The 12,942-nt window shown below is 26.4% G+C and overlaps 1 protein-coding gene across 3 annotated transcripts in view; it reads left to right on the forward strand.

Annotated features, from left to right (window-relative positions):
• Nucleotides 1–12,942, forward strand: part of LOC114125592 (uncharacterized) — a 138,259-nt gene that overhangs the window by 91,867 nt on the left and 33,450 nt on the right. For all 3 annotated transcript variants that reach the window (XM_027989313.2, XM_050204560.1, XM_027989320.2), the window contains 2 exons: nucleotides 3,406–3,563; nucleotides 3,743–3,837. In XM_027989313.2, the coding sequence (XP_027845114.2) occupies nucleotides 3,406–3,563; nucleotides 3,743–3,837 (253 nt within the window). The remainder of the gene's footprint in view (nucleotides 1–3,405; nucleotides 3,564–3,742; nucleotides 3,838–12,942) is intronic.

A 12,942-nucleotide genomic window follows, 5' to 3' on the forward strand; every position in this document is an offset into this window, starting at 1 on the left:
TGTTTACCAGTACCTCATTATAATATAAACATCCTATGATTTGTGCTTTATATTATCTTATTACTAAAATCGTATAGGTACACGTTCGGAGGTTAACGTATATTTTTCGACTATATTATTCGATTAGCGCCATTAACGATCGTTTAAATATTACGTCCTAGATATTACACTGAAATAATCCATACTTGGACCTTATCTTCTCTATTATTATACACATACCTAACACTGTGTAGAGGGTTATAATTTATGTTCGAATATGAGAAGATTAAAACGTTTGATTACATATTTTAGACCTCGAAGTGATCAAAATTCCCGTAGAAAATTGAATATAAATCTTTTTAATTTTGAAACGTTTACGAATACGAATTATGCAAAAATTCGTTTGTTAATTTATTATTTTATCCTTCTACTAATTTTCCATGTTGCGAATTAAAATCTTAGAAAATAAACAGGAAATTCTTCTCGCATACATATGTATTTGGAATTTTAACCATAATTCCTTTATTTATAGTGGGTAATATTTATTTACAATAACAGATATGCAATACATGAATAATCAATAAAAATAAAAGTTATAATAAATAAATAAATTGAAAAATAATATTAATATAATGACAGCAATAGTTCTTTAATAATTCAATAATAGTTTCAGAGATACATGATAATAGTAATTCAAGAATATAATTAGGATATAAGAAACATGTACCTATGTGTGCTATTACAGTGTGTCTGTACATAAATAAAATAATCACGATTGCATTAATGTAATTTTGTACTTTCGGATCTCGGATCGCATATGTTCATAATATGTTATATATGTTATACATATGTTATTCAAGTCGTATCAGCGTCTTTTCCAATTTGTATTATATTACGTCACGTTAAAAATTTAAGCTTTTAAAATTCTGTTATTATTATGGAATTCATTCGAAGTCAGAAGAACGAAAATCTGTTAAAATGAAGTGGGTTTTTTTCTCTCGTTTTTCAACTAGACTTACTGACAATATAATATTGAGAAAAGTTAGTCTATTTAATTACATACACCATCCAATTCGTTATGCTTTACGTCTAAATCAGGATTTATTATCGATCGTAGTATTCTACAGTAGGTATTAACTATTACTTCGAATGTTTATTTTAATATTTTTACTTTAGGAAATACCTAATATATCTGTTATACAATAGGAATTTATTCAGTGATATCACTTTGACTTAATATCATATGTTTTATTGTCAATATTATGCTTATTCCATTTTTATGTAGTTATAAATGTATTATAATTTGGCTTAACGATGATAATTATAATATGTACTCATTATTTATTAATTAATGTACCATTATATTATACGATATAACAAGTAAGAAAAATATGTTTTGATATTGAATAATGAGTGTGTACCAAACGAATAATACTACTAATGGTCGGGTAAACAATCGAACTAAAAAGAAAACATATAATATTATGTTTGAGCATAAACGAGGTACACCCATTAACGACATTAAGGATTTTCCGAACTATCTCATCATATAAAATTAACTCGAAAACGTATACCGATTAACTATAGTACATATAAAACCGTTAGTGCAAGCCATAAAGTACAGTGTTTATTATTGATAGTCGTATTAGGAATAGGAATTGTGTCGATAGTATACGCTTTAATTTTGTCACATTGATTGTATACGTCATATTATATTACATTACGTTCGAATGATCTTCTAAAGAAAAATCCGAATCCCTATCTATACATCTCATATGCCAGACTTCCAGAGTTTCTCTACCTCGTAACAATCTGTCAGGATTTCTCAGAACATTAAGATTATATCTACCTACAATACGAATATACCTGCAAAGTCTCAGCGTTAAACTATTAAGTGTACAAATCGCTTACCAGCGGTGTTAATATTTTTATTGGAATGGTGAAATATGCAACAATACGGTATTAATCTATTCATAACGCGATTAAATTATAAATCGTAATATTTTCCGAGTTTCGTATTGTAAGACAAAAGGGTGGTGCTGCTTTTTTTAAGCTATACCCGCGTTCCAATTTATTTTAATCGACTAATTAATTTTCGTTTGTCCAATCAATACAATCTTTTTAAAAAAAAAAAAAAGAAAAAAACAGTGTTCCTTTCAGCTAGTATTTATTTATTAATTTCGAATCGTTCAAAATCGTTGCTAATAATAATTCTTTATTTCTGACCTATATTCTGAAACTCGGCAAAATGAAGTATTCATAAGTCGGATATTATACTGTATATAGTATATATACAAACGTAATACATATTTATTATATTTATTTATCTAATGCTTATGGAATATATTTAGAACATAGGTATAATATGCTATTGTATTATAAAATCGTGAAATTATCATTTTATACATAATCATTATTTACATGCATGGAGTACATTTAACATGTCAGAATTCTAAGTCATGTGTTATTTTTCTCGAACGATCATGAAACGTAATCCATAAAACATTTTCCGTTGTACTTAAATTAATCTCCAGAATCATAATGTATCACAAAACATTTCCGACAAGCACACAGAGTTGTCATTTGTGCGTCGCGTTTAATTGTATATTATGTTCGTTTTTCGCCGATTTTCAGTTATTATTCTGGTATTGTGATAGTATTTATCCGGAATGAAATTCTTATTATAGTAGCAGCGATTTCTGGAATTTGCAGTCTGCGCAAAGACTTTCGAAACCACCCAGGGCTATTCGTTAAGAACTAATAACTGTACAGATAGGTTTAATCTCGATTAACTATTATTTTTTAAGGGCATTTACTAGCTACGGAGTTATTGTTGCCGATTTCTACAGGAAAAGTTTGATTGAGAAATTGTTATCAGTACAATATTTTCACGAGACTTGCGAATCCTGCTAAACGTCAATTGCACATTTGACAATACTTAAATATAATCCTTATTAGCAAATTGATCGCAATAGACATTTTAATAAAATAAAAGCGTAATTATATATTATATATAAACACCAGCGTTTTTGTTGTGCGTAAATTATTATGTCGCTGAACGCAGTTTTTGTGGATTCGTTTGGAACGAAAATAAAAGCAATAAAAAGTTAAATATCACAAATCTGATGGGCTTTCCCGTTGATGCGTCAATCGACGGTTATCGTTATAACAACCACAAAGTTGTAAGACACTCGTAGTTGTATTATACTTTTGTCGTCATTGAGCTCGCAAGGATTTCGAAATAAGTTGCCCTTTATCCATTTATACACTATCCCTAACCCTCGTGCTCGATACAGAGCAGAGGTGTTGTGTGTTCGTATAAGTGTACAACAGTAATCGATGGACAACTTCCTTATCATCGAATACTAATTTTGAACACTTTGAGAGAGATACCAAAGGGAATTTAATTCTGTTTTTTCATTACAGCTGAAGAGCGTGTAAATTACGCCATTAAAGTTTCCATTAACGGCGGCGACGAATTCGACACACGAGATCGCATAATGAATAGTTCAAAAGACATCGTTTGTAAGCTAATATCTCACATTCCCGTCATTATGGTAACGCTTGGCGACAAAGGGCTGTTGGTATGTATAATGTATATGGTATATTATGTAATATGTATTATATATATATATAGATTTTATGAACTCGAAACATTTACAGTCCGAAATGCTGTTGAGTTAAAAAAAAAAAAATTACGAAAAAAAAACAAAATTCTTTTGTGATAAAAATATCTAAACGATGTGTTTTTGTTTTGTGACAGTTGGCCTCGAGACAATCCGATGACACGGTTTCGCTAGTACATTATCCAGCGCAAAAAATAGAAACGCCTGTCAGTGCTTCTGGAGCCGGTGATTGGTATGTACCTATACCGCTTTATAAAAACTTACACTATTATTTTTTGCTTTTGTTTGTCCCAGAAAGTCTATGCATTTTAAAGTTATAATTATTTTTAACAATACCAATTTTTATCATGTACCTACACGAAGTTGGTATTGGTATGAAACTTATTTTTTTCTAACAATGTTTGCTACAATTAAGTTTTATCAACAAGAAAAGAAATAGTAGATTAGTAAATTTATTTTAAGGTAAAAAAAGATGATTAAATAGGTATCTTCTTATTGCTATGCTGATTTATGTGTACCTCATAATTGAGTAAGCCACAGAAATGCAATGTACCTACTTATGTGTTAAATTTAAATTCGATAATAAATCTTTGCATACGAAAAACGATTTTGAGTGAAGACGGCCTGTCAGCCTATATTACTAAATATATTTTATGATTTATTTATATTGTTATTATATTTACTTTATTCTATTTTATTAATTTTCCCGTAAACTTTACATTTATTATACTATATTAATATTGAATTATTATAGTAGTATCTATTATTATTGCATATTATATTATTGTTATTAACTTTTAAACAAATTAGAGACTTATTCTAGAATAATACCTACGTGTATAAATTCGTGATATAAATATGTTTGATAAAAAATCGTTAATTTACGTACGTAGAATTATCTAATTTCATTAATCTTTTTTAACTTAAAACGCATACAAAATATTTGTAGAGTTATGCTCATTTTAATTTTATAATTCCTACAATAACAACTTATAAAAAACATGGTATAAAAAAGTTTTTCGATCCAATAAAATATTTTATACCAACAACTATTGAAATAAAAAAATCATAAATTTCGCATTGCCATTAAATGACTAAAAAAAGTAATATAATATTTTGAAAATTGTAATATAAAAATTTGACAAAAACTCAAGTATTTACGATGGTTTGTTTTCAAATGACAATAACAAAAGTAATAAATCAATTTTGCCAAAAACTAGTTTTATGTAAAAATTTCAGATTTTTTCCTAAATTATTCATCTGTTTACCCAACTGTTAATAAAAGTGTTTAAAATTATTAATTTATAATAAATGTTCACTTACCTACTAGAAAAGATTCAGAAATTGAAAATCAAATAAAAACATATATCATTGTAAAAACCAATACAATCATCTAAAAAAAAAAAAAAAAAAATTGAATAGAATAGCAATAATACATATTAATTACATACAAATTGGAATATCTATTTCGAATGGGGCGTTGTATACTAACACTTATATCTAATTAATGATAATATTTATAATTTCGTTTTCGTCTTATACTCTTATGTACAATTTAGATTTATGGTTTTGCATATTGCGGGCAAATTATGTACCATTGGTATAATTCATAGAGCTGTTCACCATTAATATAATTCGCCCATACTCTCACTAATGTCTAATCATAATTCATAGTCTAACCGTAGCCCATAGGTTTAGTCGTTTGGGTAGTACAGATAATTGCATAAAGCGGATCAGCAAAACATTTTAACGATGATAACGTGAGCGATTTTCCGGGAATTCAATTGATGTCAATCTATCCTTTGAATTTACAATTCGATGTTCAGCTAAATCTGCTGCAGTAGAAGTATATCATAATCATAAATTAACAAGAGTTATTATTAAACCGACCACAAGTATACTACTTGATTTCTAAATTATTGATTTTCAGTAACTACGTAACTACTACTAATTATTTTTTTTTCTTAGTAATGATGTTGTATTCATAAAATAATTTTTGGTTGAAAAATACTCATCATTTTTACATTTATAAATTTATTTTTTCTCGAACTATTGTGTAATGCTTTCATATTATGTAAATAAAAAAAAATAATTTCCAAAATACATAAATTTACTGAGAAAATTACTGTTCAATGATAAAAGAATCACCTGTTTTGTATGGATGATTTCAATTTTATAATTTAAACGAAATGATTACAAGTTCGACATTAATAGAAGTTAAACTCAACGACATGGAAACTTTCTAGTGAATTTAACTATTGTTATATTAACCAAATTTTGAAATTCAAATTTATATCAAGGTTTGCTGGTTTTCTTTCCTAAATTAATTTATTTTTACTATTTATTGTATTAAATATGTTTTATGCTATTGTTTACATTTTATTTTAGATTTTGAATGGGATAATGAATGTATTTTCTTTTACAAAGATCTATGTGGGTGTTTTTTTGTGTGTATACAAGATGAGTAGTCAATAAAATGCTTCGATTTAAACTTTGAGGGTAGTTTCAGATAGAAAATTGGATATAGTTTGTACTTCAAAGTTCAAAGAGGTCAAATCGAAAATTCTCATTACTTTTTTTCATAACAGTTGATAAAAAAATTATGAGTACGCATTAAAAATGATTGAAAATTGAATGCGAGGTTTCTAATAAGTGATTCATTTCCCAATTAAAAAATATCGAAAATATATAGCACAATATTTTTTATAATCATTTAAATTTAGAATTTTGATGAAATTCGTCAAAATCTAGAAAATTACAAATCATTTTGTTGTTTGAAATTTATAAAAAATGTCTTGTTTTACCTACGATTTGAAAATTTAATATAAGATTCAGGTTCTTTAAACATTTTGCGACTTATATTAAAAAATATATTTATAATTTTATATATATATTACGGGAAAGTCAAATTAATTTTTTATGACTGTTTGAATTTAAACTATTTTCGACAACGGATATTCGCCTTTATAGTTTATAATAATTTATTATTTTATTCCAAACAATTTTTGTTTCTTATTGTTATTTGAAAACAAATAAACTAAGATATATGAAATTTTCACCGAGTATTTAAATTATCATTTTAAAAATATTTTGATTATTTTTGAGCTATTTATAGGCATGAGAAAATTTTTGGTTTTTTTTTCTATAAGTGTAGAAATATTCAACCAATAAAAAATATTTGTAATTGAATATAAGATCCAACCTAAGTTATTTCTATATCTTCTATATTTGTTTAAAATTATTAAAAATACATAGATATAATATTTTTAAATGCATTTGAAGATAACATTTTTACTAAATTTGTCAAACTATAAGTATTTGATACTAAACAGTTTTTGAAATCTCTATTTTTATAGCTTAAATTTGAAAATGTTATTTATAATATTTCTCATAAGCATTTCATACTGGAACTAAAATATCTAAAAATATACGAACACATATTTTTTTTTATATATATTTGAAGAAGTTCGAATTTGCACTAAATGATGTATTTTAACGATGAATAACGATGTTAATTATTTTGTTATAAATCAAAAATACTATTTGTGAGAATTTAAAACTTTTACTTGTATTAAACTAATATGAATTTTACTATACGCAATGACATTTTTGATTTGATTTTTAAGATATTATCTACTTCTACTATTTATTATTACTGTTTTAGGATATTCACAGAAATATGTTATTAAATTTTAAGTTGTTGTGTAGTAGTTGATATGATATGGTATAAATACATACTACTTGAATAATTAAATATTAATATTATAATAAATTTGCGAAATTTTTGAAAAAAAATATTATCGATTTTCCATTATTCTAAAAATAAAATAAATTATTTTAAAAGGTACATTAAAAATACATATCATGAAATAAATTTAGTGATACAAGTCGACAGATCGTATCATTCAGAATTTTTTTTTCGTATACAATGGTATATTATGGATTTCCAACAACAGTGTCTAACTCGACACCTAATGTACAGAAGAGAGGTACCGCATCTTTCCTAATTTTTTCTTTTTTTCTTATGGAACTTTTTACACGGAAGCTTAATGTTCAAAGTATGTTAGATATAATCCTCAGTTTGTACAGTTACAGTAATAAATAGTTATACAATAATTAAGGTATAATTCATTTAGGTTGCATTATAACTGAATACAATTTGCTATGATTATAGTGAATAGTGATTATTCAGATTGAAAAAGATTTGATAACTAGTTACAAAATGTATTTAAACAATTAGGTTATGATCTATGAAATTTACATTTTACATATAGGTATTATGGTTAAAATTTTAATTTATGTTAAGTAGGTATACTATCAAATGCATGCTATGTAAATTATAATGCAGTCTTTCTTTTAAGATAAAAGAGTGACAATAAATTTTCTATTTAAAATTATATTTATTTTTAATTTTTAAGTAGGCATAATATATAATTTAAGACACTCAATATCTTTGTGCAGAGCCATAATAACATAAGAATTTTGTTTTTTTTTTTAGTTAGTTTTTATTACTTGGTTGTATACATTTTATTTTACCGTTGAGTAAATGTGGTCATGCATAATACAATTTTTATTTTAATGCTAATTCTACTCTCAACAATTTTGGTGACTTATTTTTTTATTCATATTTTCAAAACATTTTAGTGGTTTAACCGACTTTTATAAGTTGAATTACTTTTAAAGAGACCCTGCTTCCGAAATTTCTAGTTGTACCACTGATTTATACACAAGTTCAAAAGCAGTTATGAAATATAAAAGAAATGATTTGGTGGTTGAACCAACCTTTTGAGTTAAGAATTTTTAAGTTATGAAATAAATGTCTCAAATTCTCGTGAAAATAACGTCCAAATGTATTAAGTTGCATTTTTTTTTAAATGAAGTTATAAAATAAGATCATCTTAAACTTCTACTTTGATTCAATTCAGTCTTCTGACTAGAATATTTATTCTCCAACTGACCTTATTAATATTTTTCTATACTAATTCTTAACCTATTTTTACTTCAACGAATATTCCAATTCTTTTTACAAGATTATATGTCGAAACGACTCGAAAGTTGAGTAGAGATTTTCTTGAAAGGTTGAAAACCGTAATAATGTATAAGATGAATCTAAAATCAAAATCCACTAAAAAGATTTACACAGCGAACGTTAAACGGAGTATATTATCTACATCGTATAATTTAGTTTTTTTTGCTTGAAAATGCAAATTTTTCGAGTACAGAACTTGAACTTTTTATTAGAGAACATGCTTACTGTCTCCAAGGTTTAATAACAAACCAAAAATTACATTTTATGTACTAACTTATAATGTATATATATTTTACAAAATGCCACTCAGAATCGTTTTAAAATGTGATGATTCATCATTATCAGAATGAAAGAAAATCCATGGTGTATGCATATACATAATATATTAACATGCCTTTAATAAACCTGACCAAGTGGCCCGCAAAAAATTGTGACCTACTCTGGGGCGTACCGTAAGTACCTATCATCCGGGAACAAAGTAGGTCTGGATTTTTATAATTTTTGTTTGACATAGTTTGTATAATATGTTTTATTGACTTACCGCTATTCGCGTTGGTCCTTGCTTCAAACTTTAAATCGATGTGTTTAAAAACACGTCAAACGAGATAAACTTCACGCCAGTGCAGTGAAACGTGCTTTATCTGATAGTTGTGCTCGGGTCTGCGATTACGACGAGCTAAGTATATATAAGCATACATGTGTACAATATTTGAACGTTAATAATATCTTTGCGTAACTATAATGTGTTCTGCTTTCCGCCGATCTCTCCACTGAACTCACATACACTATAACGATTTTAAAGGAAATCCGTTTTATTCATTTAAACGATTTTCTAGGTAGGTACTATAGAATATTGCCACGTTATTTTAATAAACACAATAATGAAGTCTACTATTTAGTATATTATGTATATTGTACGCAATCAGGTCGGATTCCTCCATTTCGGATAAACGAACTCATCATCTTAATTACAGACCTCAATAATAATTATTAATAATTAATAATAATTTTCAAAAAATGTGACGTAGGTATTATATTTCTAATATATTTCTAAGTAATTAAATGGGTCAATTATTGGATACAATTTTTTTCCGAAACCATAAATCAATAAACACAGATACCTAAATGTAGAATTTTTTCAAATACATGATGAGTAGGTACCTATTGTAATAAACTTTATATAGATTGGATTATAGAAAAAGTATAGACAATATAATTATTTTAGAATAGGTATATAATGGGAATTTAAAAACACGGAATCATCAAATAGATCGTCAGTAATGAATATTCCCCAAACGGTTGGCAGAATTTTGGTCAAATTCATTAGGTCTAGATAATGTTTAGTCCAAAAATGTTAGTCCAATGCTATTATAATATAGTCTAAGATACTTTATTTTATAATGTTAAGGCCAGCATAAATTATAGTCTAATATATTTTTTGTCTAACCCAAGTAATCCAGAATACTTAATTTAAAAAACTATTATTTAACCAAATTTTAATTACTATGGTTTCAAGAATATAATTCTATTGATATAGCTTTATGATTTAGAGTTAACCTAAAAAGAACAAATTATTGATTATAAAAACTATGGGTTTTGTTATCTAATTTATTCATTTAAAAAAACCATATCGGGCATTATTGGACACGTAAAAATACAGTAAATAATTAAACTTATTAGTCATTACAAAGAACAGAACAAAATCATTGTATATCATAGACTATACTACTATGGCTCTAAGGTTTAGAACTTTGGCTTACCATGTAGGTACAACTACATAGTGATCTAAATTCTGATATAATAAACTAAATTTACAACAAACGTGTTGTACTGATATTCACTTGGTTTTATTAAGACATTGACTTATAAAATAATGTATTTATAATATATTTATAAGTACATCGATAATAAAAAATAACGGACAAAACAACATTGAACGTAACTGATTGTTAAACAAACAGAAATTAAACCTTATGTATAAAACCAATATTCTTAAAAATCTCCATACATAATATTATAGTATCCATCAAATAATTGGAACAATAAGTTACGAAAATCAATAAATTAAAGATAAACTTTATAAATATCAAAATATAAACGAAATTGGCATCCAAAATGCAAGAATTTATAAAACCATTAAAAATATATAAAAAAAATTTTAAATCATCTGATATATTTAAATCTAAAAATAGTTGTAATAGTTATTATTGATTCATGTATTTTATAGTTATTTATTTGGTAAATAATTCTATTTGATACATGTGCTTAATTCTTATACTTCACGCTTAAGATAAAATTTAAATACGTTTTATGATAGAACAAATTATAATTATAAGTAGGTAGTTACAATGGATAATTGCAAGAGAAAAACTAGAAAACAAACAAGCGGTAAAACTGTCTATTTATACATTTTCATAATGTTCATTAAAAAGTTCTTTCGTTTATGATTACAGACTTTTGTTTAAAATTAGTATATTAACTAACTTTAGGTATTTGCAACTTATTAAATATGCAGTTCAAATCGCCTCGTGCGACGATATTATATAATTACTAATTATTAATAGATTAATTAATGTTATTTAAATCATTCTATATGTCGAAATTCTTTTTAATTAACTATGGAAATATTGTAAAAATAAATTATTTGAAGTAGGTAAAAGTAGATTTATAATAGTAATTATTAGTTTTGTGATATTTTACTTCTGCAGAGAGTAATTTTCATTAATTAAAACTATGTATTTTTCTTGACGATAAAATTGTTTAACGCCACTTATTTTAAACCAAAAAATGAAATGAATTGGAATTTAATGCATAATTTATTAGACAGAGCGCTGAGAACGATGTTTTTCTATTCTTAATATAAATTATAACTGACAAATCCATATTTATAATATATTAATATGAATAAAGTCACAAAACTTTTTACACACCAAATTATTCACCACTATCATTTAGGTAAATTATAATTTCAAATTATAGCTAAAAATCAAATTAGGCATTAAAAATTAATGAAATATTTTGAAAATTTCAAAAAAATATTTTAAAAATTGAAAAACTGTGAAAAATATAAAAAAAAAGTTCTACTTCAGAGTATTTGCTACATGATTCATATTATGTACTTGAAATTCATTTTTTTTTAGAAGCGAAAAAACCCTTAGTACGAACATCTGGCTCTATTAAATTTATTAACATACACGTTATAATATTTCTTGGCAAAACTTATTTTTTACATAAATATTTATTCCTCGGAATCGTTATCGATTTTTTTTTAAAGTATAATTTCAATGAAGAATATAATTTGAGTATATTATTTTGTATTTTTGCACCAACGATCTACCTAAATAGATTGGATTTGATCAATTAGATTTAAAAGTGAATTCGGTTTCTCTAAACTTGTTTAAAATTATAGAAATAAGAGGTAGGTACATTATATTATTTCAAAATACATTAACTCAACGTGTTTGTACAAATCTCGGTCTAAAACAATCAGTCTATGTAATTATTTTTACTGGGGATTTTTTTTATGATAAGCATATTATTTTAACCGGCTCATATATATCGAACGCGAGTTAATATTAATTAACTTGAGTGGTATAGGGGAGGAGAAAGTATCCACCGTTATAGGATTTTGGATGGCGGTGGCTGTGCAGCAGCAGTTTAAGGTATCTGCAATAAAAACTAGCAGCGTTGCAAATCGCAAGCTTTTTATGGACGGGAACACTCTCTGGAGCTCTGGCTGTATTGAATTATACAGTCATTTATACTCTGCTGGTAGTCGGTGAGGGGGAATCGAATTTACCGCCTGAAAAAACTTTTCCGGTATCCAATTCTCGTCGTGGACTGCCCCATCGTATACGATGGATATTGTGCTTTTTCTGGTATAGAATGACTGCGGAATTCACAAAGCGGGTGGTTCGCGGAGCGAAGAGATGATGTAAGAAAAAAAGTTAATTGAAAAAAAAATGCTCGTAAGTGAAAACGCCAGTTTACACCAAAAGCTCCTCCGGGAAAACTATTCTTATTATTACGGTGTGTGTGTGTGTGTGTGTTTGTGTATCTTTTTCTGTATAGAAGGAGGAGATTTCATAGCAGTGCATATATTGTTTTATTCGATTTTTTCACTTGTCAAAAGATACACATATCATATACGTCCTGCATACTCCTACGTGACAGCTAAACAATGTAATACCTTTTATTCCTGAGGGCATTCTTCCTGATCGAATTTGCTCGTCATTACTACGATGTAGAAACGTATTGCAAGAACGCTTCAATTATTTTGTGACCACTGTAAAAAACATAAACAAATTT

The sequence above is a fragment of the Aphis gossypii genome, chromosome 3 (assembly GCF_020184175.1).
Source record: "Aphis gossypii isolate Hap1 chromosome 3, ASM2018417v2, whole genome shotgun sequence".
Classification (NCBI taxonomy): domain Eukaryota; kingdom Metazoa; phylum Arthropoda; class Insecta; order Hemiptera; family Aphididae; genus Aphis; species Aphis gossypii.